General features: G+C 39.9%; 1 protein-coding gene across 9 annotated transcripts in view; it reads left to right on the top strand.

The window, feature by feature from the left end:
• Window positions 1–842: 842 nt before the first annotated feature.
• gulp1a (GULP PTB domain containing engulfment adaptor 1a) overlaps window positions 843–19,975 on the top strand; it is a 74,130-nt gene continuing 54,997 nt past the window's right edge. For 2 of the 9 annotated variants that reach the window (XM_044215964.1, XM_044215961.1), the window contains exon 1: window positions 890–1,123. In XM_044215964.1, coding sequence (XP_044071899.1) covers window positions 919–1,123 — 205 coding nt within the window. In that variant the 5' untranslated portion in view covers window positions 890–918. Of the gene's footprint in view, window positions 1,124–19,975 lie in introns of all 9 variants that reach the window. The other 7 variants (XM_044215965.1, XM_044215966.1, XM_044215959.1 and 4 more) reach the window with 6 other exon arrangements.

The raw sequence follows: 19,975 nt of genomic DNA, 5'->3' as shown, positions 1-19,975 counted from the left end.
TTTCACATAATTGTATGTGAAAATGAAAATTACTCCTATGAAATAAAAATACCCTTATGACCGTATTAAAATGAAAATGGAAAAGCTGCTTGACATTAAATTAAATTAAATGGTAACCCGCTGTACAGTGGACAGTGTTCAAATGTTAATTCAAGTTTGAAAATGAAAATGTAATATCAACAATGTTACCTGATTTTCCATTTATGCAAGCAATATGTAAGTCCAAATGAAAATGAAAATTTCTAACAATTTGAAAATGAAAACTGCATTTGACGTTTCATTTTCAGAGACTTCAGCTGCTGTTCAGTGGACAACATTCAGATGCAATAAGCCAAACAGCGCCCCCAGTCTGTTGCATCTATACTTACATGGCACCACGGTCTTTTGGGGGCGACATGAAAATGAAAATTAAATTTTCTAACAATTTGAAAACGACAACTGCATTTGAAAATCATAATGCTATTGTGGAATGACATATTTATTTTCAAGTTTACGTTATCATTTGAATATAATCCCGTATAGGCTTCCATAAACTTGGATTTAAATAGCTTAAGTTTAGCTGCATAACTTTGCAGGCTGTTTGTGCCACTGTCTTTGCTTTTGACCATTTGATTTGACATTTTGATATCCAAATGCTGATGCAGAAACCCCGAGCAAGCACTTGCCTCTTTTCCAGGCAAAGAGGAAACTTGCTTTAACAAGAAAAGAGCGTAGCTCACTGAACGCTACTTGATGTTTATTATAAAATGTTAATGGAAATCCAGGCATTAAGTCGACTTTATTCCCCTTTTCACAGCTGAAGACCACTTTCCACCCCCCCTTTTTTGAATGAATATGGCCATTGTCGTGAAAGGGTAGCCTCTAATGTGGTGCCTGCCTCCCCGCTTCTTTCCGGTCGCGTCTCTCCCCTCCTTTTCCATGTATTATTCAAGTTGCGACCAAAGAGCGCTGCCGGTTGCGACCGAGCGCTGGTTGACGTCAGCAAACTTCTCCAGCAGCTGGACGGGCGAGCGGAGGCGGAGAGGGAATGCGACTGCTGGATGTGGAGCTGTCTCTGGCGCGCCGAGGACCGGGGGGCTTTTTTTTTTTCTACGGGACTGCTCGGACTTCTGCTTGCTCCAGTGTGAGTACGGGCGGTCTCCTTTGCTTCCTGTGTGTGAGAGCTGAGCTTTCCTTACCGCTGTTTTCGGAGTTAGCGGTCGAGTTTCTCGACTGCTGGCAACAAGCTTTGGTGTATTGGTGCACACATGTCGCCTGTGCGATATGTTCGTCTGCCATGAAAACTCGAAGTTGGCGTTGTTGCTGTGGACCACTCAGCATATGTTTTCTTGTTCTGTTTCGTTACGGAATATGCTACATTTGGGTTTCCGTGTGAAATACACTCCTGACCTAACGGGAAACTTTGTTGCGCAAGTCCGTGCAAGGTGGACTGTGAGCTAACGTGTCGAGTTTGCCTCTCTTTCTCGGTCGAAAACCTTTGACATTTTACTAGTAGTCACTTTTCAGTAAAAGCTCGGTGAATATGTGCGTGCCACCCCCTCGTTTTGACCCTGTTATTGTCATTTGACAGTTCGCTTTTCGTGGCCAAAAAAAAAAAATAAAAAACCCAAACAGGCGCTGTCTGTTTCATCTGCGGTGACGTTAGATCTTTTTGTATCATTGTAGTTAATGATGGAGGAACAGTAAGAAATATCTACCTCTTACACTGTATCGAAATATATATAAACGAAAAAGCACGACTCAGGTTAAGTTGGAGTACTTAAAACACATCTATTCTTAGGCAGTGACCAAACCTAAAATCTAATAACAGTATTTCTGAGTAGGCTTTATCACTGTTTCAGAGTTTGGCTCATATTTGCTGCTAGCGTGTATAGCTTGCGCGTGCGCGCGCGCGTCGAGAGCATCGCTTTTGTTATTTTCTCGAGTGACACTCAACCTTCAAAATGAGTAAGGCTCTGTTAAATGGCATTTACCTTTCATCTTCGCTTGTCAGACAATCCTGCCCGCATGATTGTTTTCAGCAGAGATTCAACAGGACCACAGCTTTGTAAATATTCTGCCATGGTGTGCTGTGAGATATATTAATAACTTAAGTAATGGATACACCCGTTACTTTGAGGATGGATGAGCATCTGACTGTGTAGTACTTCTGGTTTCTGTCTCACAGTTCTCATTTCATGGCTGAGGAGTCACCATTTTCTCTGGTTGTGTAATACAGGTTTTTGCAGATTTGTTGAAGTCAGCAATAACCATTGTTTCGCAAATATACATTTTCAATCTCCAGGCTGCCTTTTAACAGGCTGACAGCGTAACACCCATTGAACCAGCCCTGGATGTTTTTCAGCCACTGGTAGCAGTAATTGAATAGCTGCTCTCCAAGTGGCTCATATTGTATGCTGTGATAACCAGCATGAATTAGCCTTGAGGATTCTACAAATTGCCATTCAGGACAGCAGTTTTTCATGTTCCCAGTAGTCTGCTAGCGCTAGAACAAGGTGGTCATGGAGATCTGATTTCAAGCAGAGTTAAATAAAGGTCATGTAAATTAAATGACAAAGTCTTATTCAGCTTAAACAGTCCTGGTCGCCACCTGAGCTCGCCACAAAGCATTAAAGAGTGCCGGTTGAAATATATCAGCAGTGTGATATTGACTTTTGTAAACAATTCTGCTGTCATTTGTGCCCAAATGCCATCAGTCCAGGTGCATTTAAAATATAGTGTACATCCAGATTCATTGTAGAGCCGAATAGTGCCCCAAATTCTGAGCCTGGGCATTGCTGGTAATGTTGTAAAGCTTGGAATGCTCAAGAAGCAGTAAAAATCCCCTGCAAAATGCCTGCAATTCACTTGAGAATATAATAAACACAAACGATACAGATTTAGGTTTCACGGGACACATTACTTTGAAATAACATGGCATGGTGGACACACAGGTGGGACAGGACATGTGTTTAGTCCATCTCAGGTCCCTCTGCTGTCGAATGATTGTTTAACCCTTTGGACTGTTTTTCTTCAGATTTCACTCCTTTTATTCACAGCTTTTGTCATAGTCACTACATGTCCTAGCTAGGCATGTCATATTAATATTTTCAGCCATCAGTTGGCATGCCAGTGGCACTATACATGTTCAAGGAGATGTTTTCTATGAAAATGAATTATCCACAATTTGCCTCATGTCCAAAGGTTTTCAACACATGGTAAATGTCTGTATATGAATGGACAGAGAGTGTCAGTGTTCAAGAGATAACCAATTTTGATGGGACATTCTGTGCCTTTAGTATTGTCAAAATGTGTATAAACAAAGCTCATTTTCCCTCCTATGGTTGGCCTTTTCTTGTGAAATGAATATATGCTTTGGGTGATGTAAACTGGAAGTATAAGGCTGGAGTGGAGTGAGCTTTTTTTAGCCCATATTTCTTTACATTTTGGTCACACAGCAGCATGGAGCATCATGCTGCCTTAGCTGATACTTGTTTGTATTTAACCATGTAATCAACAGGATTACTTTTGATTCTGATTTGATTTCTCAGCAGATGTATGGAGTTGATCCTCAGTGGACATCAGAGCTGGTACTGTAAAGAATAAGAGTAAGGTGTGATTCCAGTAGTTATGTGTATGACATCTGTGTGTTCAGATTTGACCAAATTATGACCCTGAGAGGGAGGGGGTGTGGGTTTTGGTGCGAATAACATGCGACAGGTTCAGGGAGTGAACTGTAGCAGTACGTTTAACACTGGCTTTAGGTTACCTGCAGCGGAGTGGAGGTGATGAGCACAATCAGTCACCTGCTGCGCCGAAGCAGACACATCCTGACACGTATTGTTATCATTGTAGGCTCTAGATGACGGTTTAGAGGATTTGCTGCTTTTCTTTGTCATTTAGTGTTGTTAACTGAATATCCTCATAACTATCTAAACAAGACATTTTAAGACATCACCTTTCACTATTTTTGGACATTTTATAGACTTACGATTATTTGCTTCATTGAAAAATGACTCTGCAGAATAATCGTAATGAATATTAGTTAGTAGTAGGAGCCTTACTAATATTAAAAGTTCTAATTTCTTCGGACACTAGCGGAGGCCCTCTTTATTTCAGGCGAGGCAGGGGGCCTCCACTGTAGCTCACACACACCTGGATGACTTGTGTGTTTCTGCGAGGCAGTGTGGTCAAATGTGACGTGCTCTGTTATTCATTTACAGGATGTTTGGTTTGCAAGGGGAACAAGACATTGTGAAGTGTTTTTTTTTTTGTTGGCATGGATGTTTGCATCATTCAAGAAAGCTGCCTTTGACATGTGCTGACCCCAGCCTCTATATGTGTGTGGTCCTCTTGTCTGTCAGTATGTCTGTAAGACACCTTGATCTTGTTTAATATGATGACTCTGATTACAGCAATGACCTTCACATATTGATTGATGACGTCTGAGAAATGACATTAAGCGGTTAGTTCAGAAAATCAGCGTTTTGCTACTGTAATGTTGACAGCGCTCATGTTTACCACGCACTGCCTTCCGTCAGAAGGTTCACCAGACACTTCATCTATCAGTGCGAGATCACAGTGACTGATAACATCATTACTATCAGCCCATGCTCCCCGTTCCTCACTGTCACCAAAAACTCGTATTACAGCAAGTTCATCTTGCTGTTTGTCGTCCGATTGCTGGAAAACTGAAGTGACTTCAGCCTATTTCTCAGTTGGAAACATCAAACAGCTTTTCATCCACTATGACTATTGCAGCTGCTACCTCTGGAATCAAAACTGAGCAGGAAGACTGCTGTGTATTACTGGCTCAGTTTTCTTAGCGTCATCATGTCTATGTCAAAACAAAATCCCTATAGGCTAAAACCACATCAGTGACTTCAAGATAATTGATATTTTTGTCTTGCTGGGCTAAAGGGTTGACTGCCACAAATGCCAAGGCCTTCAGTATCATCATCTCTGTGATTGAATTAATCCTCTCAACATTTATTATACATCTCAATTAATCATGGGCTTTTGCAAATGAGACAGCTGAGGGAGCCTTGGGTCTGTGCATGTTACTGCCTGTTTTCCATTCTGGTGCCCTGCTTCTTTTGTCTTGCTTTTTCTTGGATGAGACCGGTATTCTTTTGTTAAATAGAGGCTCCTTTCTAGCGCTAATGGATCTTATTTTTTGTTCATATGATGAATCATCCTGGAAGTATGTACAAAGAGAAAAAATAAATTGATATAGCTAAGTCTCAGGCACTTAAAGTACATTTTACATTCAGTGCTTTGATGTTTGAGCTGAAAATAACACTTTTGTACCATTTTCTTCAGCATAAATCATTTTAAAACAGCCACATAACTAACCACAGAGGTAGTGTAGAGGATTATGATGGTTGAACATTTTGAATGAAACATTACTGGACAGTTGTTTCAATTCTTTTTCAGTAAAACCTGCAATACAATGTGCAGTTATAGCTGTATAAATGAATCTAAATACGTTTCTTTATTGACCTCACGTTTAGTTTTTAACTCTTTTGATATGTGGGTCACTGACAAAGAGACACACCACACTAGACCTGAAATGTTGTGTGTGTTAGAGGGGATGCACTGATCAAACTTTCTCTGTCCCAATAGTGATTCTGCTACATGGACTCAGGGTATCTGCTGATAACAAGTACAGATCCGATACTAGTGCTCTGTTTTTTGCCAAATTAAAAAAATCTTTATACCTTCAGAGTGGAACTCATTGGAATAATTTTATATAAGGTGACACTGGCACCACAAACAAGGTTGGCAGCCCGATATGACGGAATGAATGTACAGTCACTGACAGCAGAAATAGTGAGTTTTATAATAACACTGACCAAGAAACTGTATTTAGTGTGGATTGGTCATAGCCGATACCTGATGTGCTTTATAAGGTCAGTATCTGCGCTGATTCTGGTCCAGCGTATAAGATCGGTGCATCCCTATCTGTTAATTGTTTAGTTGATCAACAGAAAATTATTTGGCAACTATTTTGATAATTGAAAACAAAAATCCAAAATTGTCACTAGATCAAGCTTTTACATTGTAAGGATTTGTTGCGTTTCTTTATTTATGTAATAGTAAAGATTTCGGACCATGTTTTGGACGAAACAAGCAATTGGAAGATGTCACCCTGGGCTTTAGGAAATTGTGATTTTCCACTATTTTCTGACATTTTATAGACCAAATTAAGTAAAATGTTAGTTTAGAACCCGGTATAGTTCGGTATAGTCTTTAGTTAGCGTAGTTTTTCAGATGACTTGTCTTATCAGTTCAGAATCAACCAATCAAAATCTTGGTCCAATACAAGGGTGTCCATGACTAAGTGCAGCCCATGGAGAGCACTCACGGCTCTACCCAAGTAAGCGAAATTGCTATTGTACTCTTAAAAAACTGGTACTGAATAAATGATGATGTATTTTACATTACACATTACATGGATTATAAACACATGCGGTTGATCTGGAATCACACCACCACCTGTTAACTCAAGAGGTTTGTAGAGGGTGATGTGACAGAATCATGTCCACTTAAAGAAAATGAGACTAGAGAAAATATACCTAAAACCAAAGACAAAATTAAACAAACCTGTGTCATGGACATTGTTTTTGTCTGGACAGACTGTTTACAGAAGCAGGACCTGCTCCCTTAAAAAGCCAAATGAGTCAAGGGTAAATAAATCTGCCAAATAGGTGAACGTAACAAGGTGCTGGTCCTAATGAAAACTTCCAGCATGATAAATGAACCGTCTTATTGGCCTTGCTGCTTGGATGCCACATTACAGAACAGAATGGAAATGGCTCTTCTGTAAAACACTTCCCATAGTTGTGCCTTAAGATGTCTTTACAGGATCAGCATTTACTGCCTCTGTGATGCAATATGTTTTTAGTGTTGTGATCTGATGAAACTTATAATACACACAAGATGAGTATATTGATTTCTTCACAGCGCATGCCTATGCAATAATATTAAGCTTCAGTCTCATCAGTAGTGCTTTGAAAGGTCAGCTGCAAATATGGTCAAAGTTGAAATATGCTGGGTGGCAAACTGAATTGTCAAGGATTGTGCTGACACCGAGGTAGGCAGCAGAACGGTGCCGTGGGAAACAGTAGGTCAGTCAGTGCAGATCTGTTTTGCCTTTGATCATGTGTCCAAGCCTTCACATGTGCTTGATAAATAATATCTTCTGTGTGTAATTTGGAGGTCTCATCTGTTTTCATAGCATTGAACTATACTCAGTGACACGAGAATCACTTTCCATAGATCTGTTGTTGTTGTTGTTGTTGTTGTCTGCGAGTGGAGGAAAAAGGCTGGTAAACGTCGTCATGCTGAGGCCTCGCAACAAAATCCAGAAACAACATCCAAACCTATTGCCAGCTTGGCTTCAGTCATGACACCCTCCATATACACACACATGAAACATGCATGTCAATAATGTCATAAGGAATAAACGTCATTGAGGTAGAACAACAGTTTTCATCATAGATTTGTGTAGCATTCATGCATACCGTATTAATTTCACTGGTACCATATGTGCTAATATTGTAAATAGTCTGTCCAGTAAATCAGCCGCCTGATATTATTGGCCAGTATTAGCTCATATATATATTGGTATCGGAATATAGTTTTCTGTAAAACGTCAAAAGCCAAACTTAAGGGATCCTTATGAAAATGTTTATCTTCTGCATTCATGGTAAAAAAACAAAACAAAAACAAGGATACGATTTTTTAGCTCTCATACAGCGATAGTGCTATTGGCCTCAAAAATCGAGTCAGTCAGGCTCTGTTATTCGTATGTACACTACTTCACTATACTTAAACTGCAGATAATATTTCAAATGTAGTTGAGCTTGAAGGTTCATTGTTGACTTCAGAAATAGTAGTTTGACATGAAATGATTTGGTCTGGAGCTTTCAGCCATATTTATAACAATCTCATGACAACTGAGCAAACTCAATCTGCTGATGAAGGCCAAGAGATGTGGCTAAAAGCTCCCAGAAATTTGCAATAAGTGGACCTTGTGCTAAGAGTTTTTTGTCTAATGTGAAATGTACATTTACAGCAGAGCAAATAAACTTAATTATTTTCATTTAGAATTAATCTATCAATTATTTTACTTTTTAATCAATTAATCATTTCTTAAAACTGTCAAAAACAAGACAAATGCCATCATGTGTGGACTGGAGACATACCAAACAGTTAAATAATTAAGATTAAAATTATATTACTATTGGTCAATTGATTGGTCACTTCGCACTACAACATTGTTAGAATGCAACTAATGATTATTTTTCATTATTGATCTGCTGATTATTTTCATGATTAATCGCTTAATAATGAAAAATGTCCCCCACATCTCCTAGAGCGCAAGGTGACATCGGTTTTCAGTTTCAAATAATATAAAACAGAGAAAAGCAGCAAGTCATAACATTTGAGAAACCAACTAAAGAATGTTTGTACCTTCTGCTTGAAATATGACTTTTAGGATTACTTGATTATTGTTGCAGATTCATTTTCTGGCAATCGATTAATCAATTGGGGCGGCTGTGGCTTAGAGGTAGAACGGGTCGTCCTCTAATCGGAGCCCGCATGTCGGTGTCCTTGGGCAAGACACTGAACCCCAAATTGCTGCCGAAGGCTGTGCCTTCGGTGTGTGAGTGTGTGTGTGTGACTGATTAGTTTCTTTGGACTGATGAGCAGTTGGCACCTTGCATGGCAGCCTCTGCCATCAGTGTATGAATGTGTGTGAATGTAAAGCGCTTTGAGTAGAAAGGCGTTGTACAAGTACAGCCCATTTACCATTAATTGACTCATCATTTCAGCCGTACACTTCTCTGCTCTGAACAGTAAACGTTTTGGTTGGATATTTCAAACATGTCACGTCATTTGCAGCAATATTTGAGTTATATACAGTTCTCTTACAAGTAGAGCCGGGTGTATAATCTCTCACTAGTCGTTTAAACATTAGTTGCTAAGACAAACGAGAAAAGGTGAATGAATACAAAAGGTGCTTGTGTATTCATAACCATCTGTTGCCTATTGACATTTGGAGGAAATGTCTTTCCCTGTCTCAGGTCAGACTGATCTTGTAAGTAAATTACAACTGAGACGAGGGAAGCTGATGATGGAAGACAATGAGCGGCAAGCTGATGAGAAGAAATCTCCCATCAGCCTCATTACATTATTGCTTTCAAACTGTGATTTTAGACTTCCTCTCATTTGAGGCAAATCACAACCGCTGATTTGATTTAATGTTGTCTACATCTCTGGCTCTGTGTGCGGCGCTGCATGCTGTGTGCCGTTTCTGTCTCTCTCTGTTATACTTTCTTGCCCTTCTTGTCTGAATCCAGTGTGTGGCATTTGTAAAGCTAAAATGCCCCGAAAAAATTTAATTAGTCATTCATTTGCAGACATTTAGCAATTTATTTGCCTTATTCTAATAGAATTAAGAATGGGCGTCCATATCAACAGTGTGTAATGTTGAAATTTAGTAACTTGCATGTTTTTGTGTCATTGAAGGGTGGGTCACAGTTGAATGTCAATGAGGATTGCTTGTCATAGTTTAGGCATGGATAAGGTTATACATTCTGATTAATGAAAGTCTCTCTGCAATGTAATTTCCTGATGACTGTGCTTCTGCCTTTGTAAGAGATAAGATAATGGGATGAGAAACATGGCTTCTCACAATTAGCACTCATAGCTATCAAAATTGAACAGTGATGCTAACTGTAGCTAGACTCAGCAGCTACGTGCACTGAATGCTAAATAAGTTTGCAGTTTTTATGTTTTGTTATCGTTCCTCATACCTTCATCATCACAAGAGCTGACCTTTAATTTGTTGTGGAAATCAGTGCTGTTAAACTAACCACAGGGTGATACATATTGTTTGCTTAGGAGTACGTTTGTTTTCCTACAGCTCTGTGCATGATCAAGACCCTGTGGCAGCTTATTTGACTCATGGCCTACCCATACTGTAGTGCAGAATAAGTTCTCCACTCTTTCCCTTTGCTCAAACATTCAATGAACTTGCTGGCTAATGCAAAATGCACTGCCAAGTAAGTCATAGGAAGCGATTAAAACAACATGGCTGCACAACACATCTGAAAGACAACTATGAGACGTCCAATAAGAAGTAAATATAACTTAACATTTTATTGTCTTTACCTAGTTCTCAGCATAAATATGGAGGTAGGCTGAGTGACACACAGGACAGGCTACTCCATCAGTAGACTAAAGCTTACACTGCACATTAATGCAGTACAGAAAGTGTAGCAGTCTCCCATCCACTTGACTTGCATGGCTTCAGCATAAGGGATGACACCAGGGGTGGAAAGAGTAGTAGGATATCCTGCTCTTGTAAAAAAGTACTGGTGCATTACTTAAATATGATATCACATACAATTTCAAACTAGTCATGTTGAAAACGATCCATTCAGTCCCCAAACTATTCAGGAAAGAAGAAGTTGCTCTATTTGTAGACTGTGCTGCAACCGTACGGCGGGGGGTTCTGCTCACTCCCGAAATTGGCCAAGCCAGGACAGTCTTCGCTCCCTTAACAGAGTTGTGCCTTCACTTGGCTCAACGTGTGGTAATCAGGCAACCAGAGAAAAAGCACAAGACTGCTGACTATGTTCAGCTTTCAGAAGTTTACCGAAAGAGTTGCTGTGCTTTAAAGTTTTGTTTCACTGCTGTGTTTCGGTTCTCACCTTCATCTTACAGACTTCAAATACGTCACCCATAAATCATTTAAAATTAAGTTTATCAGTGCGCCTTTGATTGACATTTTACAGAACGCTGTGTAGACTGCAAAAATAATAACACAATCAGTGAAATTGGAAAACAACCTAAACAATGTTTTACCAGAAGGTTACATCTCTCACCTTATATTTCATGTCCTCCTTATCATGTCACCTGCAGCTATATCTAGAAAACGCTGTGTACACTGGTCTGAAGTATGAGTGAGGTGCGCACATTCTCCTTTTATAAATACCTACTACTTTATGTGTAGAAAATGATGTGTATGATTTTTGTGCGTACGTATTGTTTTTACGTCTGGCCCCTGGTTGATGTAAGTGATCTACATCAAAATACGTGTACATTATCTGCACTTTTTTGGACCGGATTTAAATATTGCAAGATAGGAATGCAAAAGCAGATGCTGACACAGTGAACTGGCCAGATGAAGATTTGCAGGTGACAGGCGCGTGATGTATTTTACGCAAACACTAAACTGTGACATTTCTGTTTAATGAAGAAGCACTTGGGCTCACGGCGTGGGTATCCCAACCGTATAGAAATTTGGCACAGCAGGCTCCTCCAGGTGCTGCCCTGCATCTCTTGGTTAGTCACGTGTCACATGAGAAGCATGGGAAAAGCACAGTGCAGGTGAAGGCTTCAGATATCTGCATTTCGTCATACCATCACAAATTTGTGTTCAGCATTTATGGAGCTGACAAACAGCATTTAGAGCTGATGGCTCTGAGCAAATGAGACAGGGAGACAGACTAACACTGTTGGCATTGGTGTTCCAATTTTGCTGAGGCTTTATAACGCATGTCTTCTTGATCCAACACTTCCAAAGAAATCACTGGCATACGCCTGTCCAAGTCGTCCCCAGTTAATTCAAGAAGTCATCCCGTTGTGGGCGAAATCAGACTGATTTTTATGGCTCTTTTATTTCTTCATGAGTACCATTAATTTCAAGGAGCAGGACTCAGTGCTTTGCAGCCGGCATTTTTTTTATCCCCTTGAGACAACATGACTGCATTATCCTCCTTCTGGTAATGAATTGGCAGGAGTTATGTGTGTTTTATTGGTATTGTTTAGCACTTTAGTTGGGAGGCCGATTTCTCCGTTCATTCTCTGAGTATGCTGCATATCTCATCCTCGCAGGGCTGAATGGCTATTTATGTGTTGTAGATGTTTTGCCAAGGCTGCAGTCTGGAGTAAATACTTATCCTGCTCAAGTACATTATTTACTTTCTTCTACACTATCAGCCCGGAAGCTTCCTCCATAAAGATCATTCACATTAAAACTAATTAGATTTATTTGGGCTCATTACAATGCCGCCTCCCTGTGCAAACACAGTCAGGATTTCAGTGTTATTCTCTTGTTGTTGTTTGTGCTTTAAGTTGACTAAAACATAAACCTTCTTTATCACTTTGACATATACTTGGCTGTCTCAGTTAAGTCACTTTCCAACATTATTGTGGTTTGTTCACAGAAACTGTGATGACATCACACAAAAGCAAAGAATTGTTCAGTTGTTTGAAAATATCAAAGCTTTGAAAACCAACTGACCAATAATAACCAGAGTCCATCTTCCTGGGTATTGTTGATGAAATTCATCCTCTTCTGTGGTCAGACACTCCTTTTCTCATCTGCTGTACGTAATCACAGACTGTATAAAACATGGACGTAGTGTCCGTGACGTCACCCGTAGGTTTCTGAAGAGTGAAGCTCAAAGACGACGGCTCCGGCTGTCGCCATCTTGGCAGTGCCTGACTCCAGCTAATCCAAAAATGGGCAAAGAGGTGGTGCTGAGGCGGGCCGAATGAAGCCTGGTTGCTGAACCAACTAGCGGCTAGCCACCTGATAGGGCACCCACCTGTCACTCAAAGCGACCATGTCCTTAAGCGTAACATGAAGCCTTAATATAATTTAAAAGTTGTCATGAAGGGGGAAATTAGCTATAGAGACCAAAACCGTTTTTTGTACCAGGCTGTAAACATGTTTATTTCTGCTGTAAAGTTGGGCATTTTAACATGCCGCTTGGATATAATCTGGCATGTATCCAAAGCCAACAAGCACAAAAAAAGAAAAATCAAACAAAAAGTGAGATAATTTTAACACAGAATCATTCAGCAAAGGTTCAACTAATAACTTCTTCTAACTTTTTATTTGAGGACAACATCTTAAAGTTTGTATCTTGTGTAACTGCAACAGTATTTTCTGTTTGTTTTTTTTGTTTTTTTTCTCAGCTTGCTATTTTTTTCCGCTGTAGCACCATAACTGCCCACTGCTGGAGGAAAAGACCTACATAATTTTTAAACAAATACAATTTTACTGTAACGGTTAAAGGTGGGGTATGCGATTCTGGAGAAATCCAACACCATGACAAATACCATGATATAGAGCGAACAACCACACAGCAAGTAATGTGACTAACGTTAGCGAGGTTATGGGTTAGCAAACTGTCGCTACAGTTGCTGCTAAGCTAACAGCCAGAGAGGACGAGACGTTTCCCAGAGCCAGCACAGCAGCTCCAGACAGCGATACTCACAACTCTCCTGCTGCTGTAGCTAACATCACAACAGCAGCATATCTTGGCAAACTAGAAAGTAAGCTGAATGTCCGTGGGCAAGTCATTTAACGTTATCTGACACACAAATCATGGCTGGAATAGTGTTGTGTGGCTCGGGCCGAGACACTTTGTTTGTTTCCCATTTACAGAGCCAGGGCTGTGTTTTTCAGCGCACACACTGAACGGACAGCTAGCGGGCCGTGAGGAGATATTCGCTGAATTTGACAAAAAGATGTGTATTGGATTAGAATCACATACCCCACCTTTTAAAGCTTGACAAGATCTAGATTTGGCCAAATTTAACAAGGTGACAGTAGGCTGAGATAGTATATATTCTGACAATTTGATTATCAACCTCCCGATCAGGTTTGCAGAATTGACTACTGGCCACCGGTTTGACTTTGATCACCCAAATGATGCAAATCATTCATGGCACACGTATGACCAGAACCACTAGTTATCAGTTAAAGTTAAATGTTTTTGTCACACAGCATGTGTCATGTTGTTTAATTACAAGTTTTACATTTTGTATACTTCTCTGGTAAATGATGCACATAATTTATCAACAACTACAGATGCTGCAAACACAACACTGACATATTCTCTTCTTGAACTTGTTAGCAACAGTTGCATATTTACACATCCAGCAGACACGGAGCAACATAAGCATTTGTTTGGCCTCGCGTTTGTGTCCGGTTGACGAATCCAAGTCCAATACTCACTCTTCTTTAAGCTCTGATTCAGTCTCTACCTACTCCCTTAGAAAAATACCAGGCTCTTTAGCTGCTAAATGCTCCACAGTGTTAATCAGCTAGTCGCTAACTGTGTCTGTCTGCTGTTTGGTGCTGGGCAGGTAGTGTACAGTGGGTTTTTAGAGCTTTTTGCTACCTGCTGCAGCTGGAAATGACTCTGAGAGCAGTGAGAGTGAACCAAAACAGTAAAGTTGCTGTCCGTAAAACTAAAACATTGAGCTGAAAGACACTTTTAATGCTCTGTTGAGCTGAGGGAAACTGCAGCGTTGAGTGATATCTCTCTGTGGGTTCATCACCACACACATTAAAAACAGCTTCTGTTCTGGACTTTGTTGATATTGTACTGTCATTGCAAACTACCACATAGTGCTTTATAGCGGTGAACTTAATAATAACGTTACAACAATATACTGTATTAACACATGAATATAACCAGTATGAAAATGGATAGTAAAATCTCACTGCAGTCCCTGTAATAAAGTAAAACAGCATGACCTCTTGGAGAATAAGAATGAAAGAAAAACTATCAATATTTCAAAATAATATTTTGATTGGAGATAGTTGTCAAGTTGTCATAGTGTGTCAAGCTAATATGGGGTTTATCCAAAGTAACACAATTAATAATATGATATCTTCATTTTTACATGAATCTGTTTTGAGTCTACTTTTTAGGTAAATGGACTGTACTTGTATAGCGCCTTTCTGGTCTTCCAACCAGTCAAAGCGCTTCGCATTACATATCACATTCACACACTGATGATGCTAACTGCTCCATCAGTCCAAAGAAACTAACTAATTACACACACTCACTCACACACACACACACACACACACCGATGGCACAGTCTTCTAGAGCAATTTGGGGTTCAATATCTTAATATCTTGCTCAAGGACACTTCGACATGCGGGCTGGGGGAAGCCGGGATCGAAACGCTGATCTTCCAAGTGGCGGATGACCCGCTCTACCACTAAGCCACAGCCGCTGATTATGACAACTTTATGGCAGAGTGTCAGTAGGGCTGTTTTAATTCTCCACAGACCTCCAATCAACATAAAAACACCCCCTGTCAAATTTTAAAACAATCTCTATTTAAACCAACTCAGACTGTTTTCAGTCTCTTGCCGTTTGTTTCTTTGCTTCATCCAGCTCACCAGCTTGGTTGGCGGTTGCTTGGAAAGCTTGTCTGGCAGTATGGCTAAAAATGAGGCCAGAGAGGAAATCTAGTGTGTAATTGCCGCACTAACTGCAGTCCGGGTTAGCTCTTTATGCAGGAGCTGAGATACAGACCTGAGGGTGACTCCTCACAGACTGTTGATGCAAGCCTGGCTGGATGGCGACTCTGTGGCCCGCCGCCACAGCGGCTGAGATCGTTCTCCAGAAAGAATTAGAAAATGAAATTGCAGCTGAATTATATGCTGCGCTTCCCTCACGACTGAAGACATAATTATTTCTCCCCGGTTACAGAAAATACAGTTCAGATGAAAAATAAAACTATATGGAAGCTTAATGTAGATGTTATTTGTCAGCTTTTTGACAACTGTATCTAGATCTCTTAGCAACACAGCAGTTACAATATGAAATGTATTTAAAGTACATAGACCTTTGTTTACCACATTATTCTAAACTCATGTATGCACCACACTATGCACTTCATTACCTTCTTCATAGTTAGACAGCTGTAATTTTTAAGTTAAGATTTATTGATCATTGGGTGATCAATACATCAGTACCTGACTCTGCAAACCCCTAGATCTTGTTGTACAAGTGCTGCTAACATTTTTAGTATGTGGCACCAAGGGAAAATCTAGAGCACCTTGAAGATAATATAATAAAAGTTAAAGTCAGTCTGTATTTATCCAGTCATAACATGGTGAGGTCACAACTAAATTAACTGCTCTTCATGAATAAACAAAACCTGACCTGATCAAATCAGGGAGAATTTGGAGATGTGATGGCTCGGCCCAACCTGAACCTGTCCACATGGGTTAAGGCATCAGTATGCTTCAAACGAAGTGGTTGTCGGATGGTTGAACAGCGTCTGAAACCTCCTGCCCCCACATCAGAATCGGGAGGGCTGCATCTGACAATTTCTCTTTTTTTTTTTTTTATCAAATTTTTATTATATTTAGAACTGAAGAAATTTAGACATACAATCTGCAATATAGCAGTGACTATAAGTAATAAAGCAAAACACTAATTGTATAAGGACTGGCCAGTAAGGTGTGGCCTAACAATAATATGACAGACCCACAAAAGGCACACATAAAAATAAATAAATAAATAAATAAAAAGTCACAGTAAGTCACTCTAAGGGATGCAGATACATGCCAAGCCATACATCTAGACATACATACATATATACATAACATACACCCACACACAGCTCACCCACTTAAAAACACTACACTTATAAAAAATAATAATAGAAAAAAAAGAAAAAGAAAACAAAAAAACATACGAACAAAAAAATTACTTAAACTCATTCATATATTATATATTGAACATACATACATACATACATACATACATACATACATATCTGCAGCAAAGAACATAATGGGATAACCAGTAATGTAAATGGTACTGACATAAGCAGCATTGCTTCAACCCTTATAAATTGAGCCAGTTTTTTAATGATGAAAGATGTCTACTGCATCTGACAGCTTCTGTAACAAAATCCACAATCCAGCAAGTATCTCACGTCACGCAGCGACAGGCCAGGTGTGCGGAGGTGAGAACGTAAGCAGGGTTTGAGCTTCTCTTTTGAGCTCTCTGTTTTCATTCTTCACATAATGATTTCCATCGCTTTTCAAAATGTACTAACGCGTGCAACACTACGCCTTCAAGGAAAGACTGTCTGAAAGTGTGCAGCATTATCCCCCATATATGAACAGTTATCGCGTGTCGCCCCTCTCTATGACGGCTGGCTTTTCACCCTGCCTTTGTTGAAAACACGTTTGCCTTCAGACAGCAGGGGTTGGACGACACGTATGAACTAGTTAGTTTCGAGCACACCCCCCCATAGGGTCTGTCAGGTTTGCCTTGTGAATCAGAGTGTAGTGTGTGCAGTAGACTGATTTATGGATTGGTTACTACTTACTGTCATTTGCGACCATAACATTGCTCACAGCACCCGATGTACATCTATTTACTGTTTTTGATGACATACTGGCAGAGTAGTCAGTTCAGGGAATGAAAAAATGCCAACAGTAACAAATGAAGCTCTCACAGCTTTGTCCTTTTGTAATGGACTGTCATTTACCAGAAACAGCCCATTCTTTAATCACTTTAGAAACCCGAAACACTGCTTTGAAAGTTCCCTTGTCATGAGGAAAATTAGAAGTCAGAAATTTCAGACACTTAGCTGAGGTCTTTAGTCACACTAGTGTGACCAAAGGAGTGCCACCACTTGGGGGGAAAACAAAATATGAGGGAATGGTCACGCTCTGCCGCCCTGCTCTAAGTGCAAATATCCTACATTTGCAATGGCATAGTTTTTGAAACCTCTGCTGACCATGCTGCTGTTCCTCTGTCCCTTTAAGATGCATTGTAGCCCGTGTTGATGTGGGAATACCTCCAGACTGATGTTTGTCTTCATTGACAGTTTCTCATAATAGGCGTACATTAAAATTCTGCCTGTAGTCTACAATTTACAGGTTTTACTAATGCATCTTCTCCAGCTTCCTCACACACAAACAATGGGTATTCAGACTTCTGTCATCTTCACAAAGAGCACATTTTTTCTGTATTCATCTTGACCTTTAAATGTCCCAACTTTGTCATTCGTGTCAGCGGGCCAGGCTCATCCTCTTCCCTCCCAGGCTTCTTTCTTCTGCCATGCTTTGCTATTTCACCCCTGATTGTGTCTCCTTCATCTGTCACAGCCCTCTCGCTGTCTGAGAGGAACAGACAGTGATGGATGCTAATCACTTTGTCTGTGTGCCCATCCACCCCACTGCCTAGTCAACAAGCTTGGCCCAGGCTTCCCCCTTCTAGTCTATGAATAAATGAGCTGCTCTCCTCATGTCTAACACCATTGTCCCTGCTAGTAATGCAGCTGTACTCCATTATTGTATTCATTGCACTTGACGCACACATTAAAATATGTAAAACAAGAAATGTATGTGTATTTCTACTTTAGCGAAATCATTACCTCAAACTAAAACACCTTGTTTTCTTTAGCCATCTCTGTGATGTAAAACACAAAGTGAACTTTCACTGGCGTCTAATCTACTCTGCTATTCATAAAGTGTCTGTAAGCGCAGGAAATGAAACACTTTACAGAGTCAGAGACAGTCAAAAATATGCAATATTGATCTTTTTGTGGCCCAAAACCATTTATTTACTTCGCTAAAAGATGAGGTGCTGACAAGGAGAGGTCTCTTGATAAACCTACCTCAAAATAACCACTTTGATCTTGACAGGCCTCGTGTCGTGTTTGTTTGTACAGATGGCTTTGTTGTGTTTATTGCTGTGATTTGTTGCTTATGATAATCGCTTGAAATATATCTGGGCGGCTGATTAAAATTCATGTTGCACTAACTATTAGAATCATCCACCCCAATTCATAAAACCTGTTCTAACATTCTCTTTGGATTCATTAAAGGACATGATTTTTGATGTGACCTGCAGTCTTGAAAATGTATTTCTGAAAAAGTAAATTTAGCTTTGTGGTTTGCTCATAATACATTTTGGCAAAATCATGAATAGAAGCAAGCTTTTCACACTCCTAAACAATGCATTGGGTTTGATGAGTGCTTTTCTGCAGTCCAGTTTGGAATACAGAAACCCATTTTCAGTAATGAGCTGCTCAGTTCCTTTGTCAGGAAGAAATTAAATATTGATGAAAATCACCCACATGGCAGTATCTGAAGGAGAACATCAACCCTCTCAAAATGCTGACTGATTGCTGTGGTCTTCCAGAAACTTGGTGGACAAATTTTAGAAAAACATGCAGTGTCGAAAACCGCTAAGCCCAAGGCAACTGGATTTGTGTTCTTAGTCTCAAAGACAAAAACAATTCTCCTGAGCGGTGCTGAGTTCCCAGGCCTTTCACCTTTTTTTGTTTTGAGTTTCCTATCATGTGAACCAAATTATAAAAATGCACGGCTGCCTGCTACTAACAATTATTTTCATTATCAGTTAATCTGCTGGTTATTTTCTTGATTCATTCATTAATCATTTGTCCATCCAACAATCTTTTTCTTTCCTTTTGTTTTGTTTTGTTTGGAGAAACTGAGGACAATAAAATTCTCCAAAACAGAGCTCTGCCTTTGAAAACTTTCCTGAACATTCCCCTGAACAATTGACCTGCCAAACAATGGATTATGGGATACTGAGGGCTTTAAAGTATAGAGTTATTATGATGTGCCACACATTCAGACAAGTGAAGCCACATTCCCTGGAGCCTTTGTTTGGGGTTAGGGTCAATTATGACATATTTAGTGTAGAAATGTGGAGGATCCAGTCCGTGAACTGTCGCACAGTGATAGTATCTTGTCTTTGTTCAGGAGCCACGAGCTGGTAAATCTGGAGCTCACAGAGTCTGATGGTAACCGGGTTTAAGGCAGTGAAGTGTATTGACCCGAAACATATTCTACACTAGCGCTGCATTGATTCAGCAGGCATCCTCATGGAAAAAGGCCGCTGTTATTTGTCCCTTTTTAATCCTGAATGCTGACTCATCTCGGCCTCCAAATGACGAGCGATGAATATGAATTGTAGCAGCACTGTCAAAGAGCACGTTAGAGAATGCAGCAGTGAACCTTCATCTGTGGACTGGTCTAGACTAATGTTAACTTAAAACTTAAGTTTTTAAGTAGACTAACAGATACAGGTTTGACACAGAGGAGAGTTTAAAGTCACAATTTGACCAAACTCAAAGTAAATTATTCTCACAACACATTCAGTTGTCTGTATCA

Source organism: Siniperca chuatsi, linkage group LG12 (assembly GCF_020085105.1).
Source record: "Siniperca chuatsi isolate FFG_IHB_CAS linkage group LG12, ASM2008510v1, whole genome shotgun sequence".
Lineage (NCBI taxonomy): Eukaryota > Metazoa > Chordata > Actinopteri > Centrarchiformes > Sinipercidae > Siniperca > Siniperca chuatsi.
This window is presented reverse-complemented; position numbering and strand designations above follow the sequence as displayed.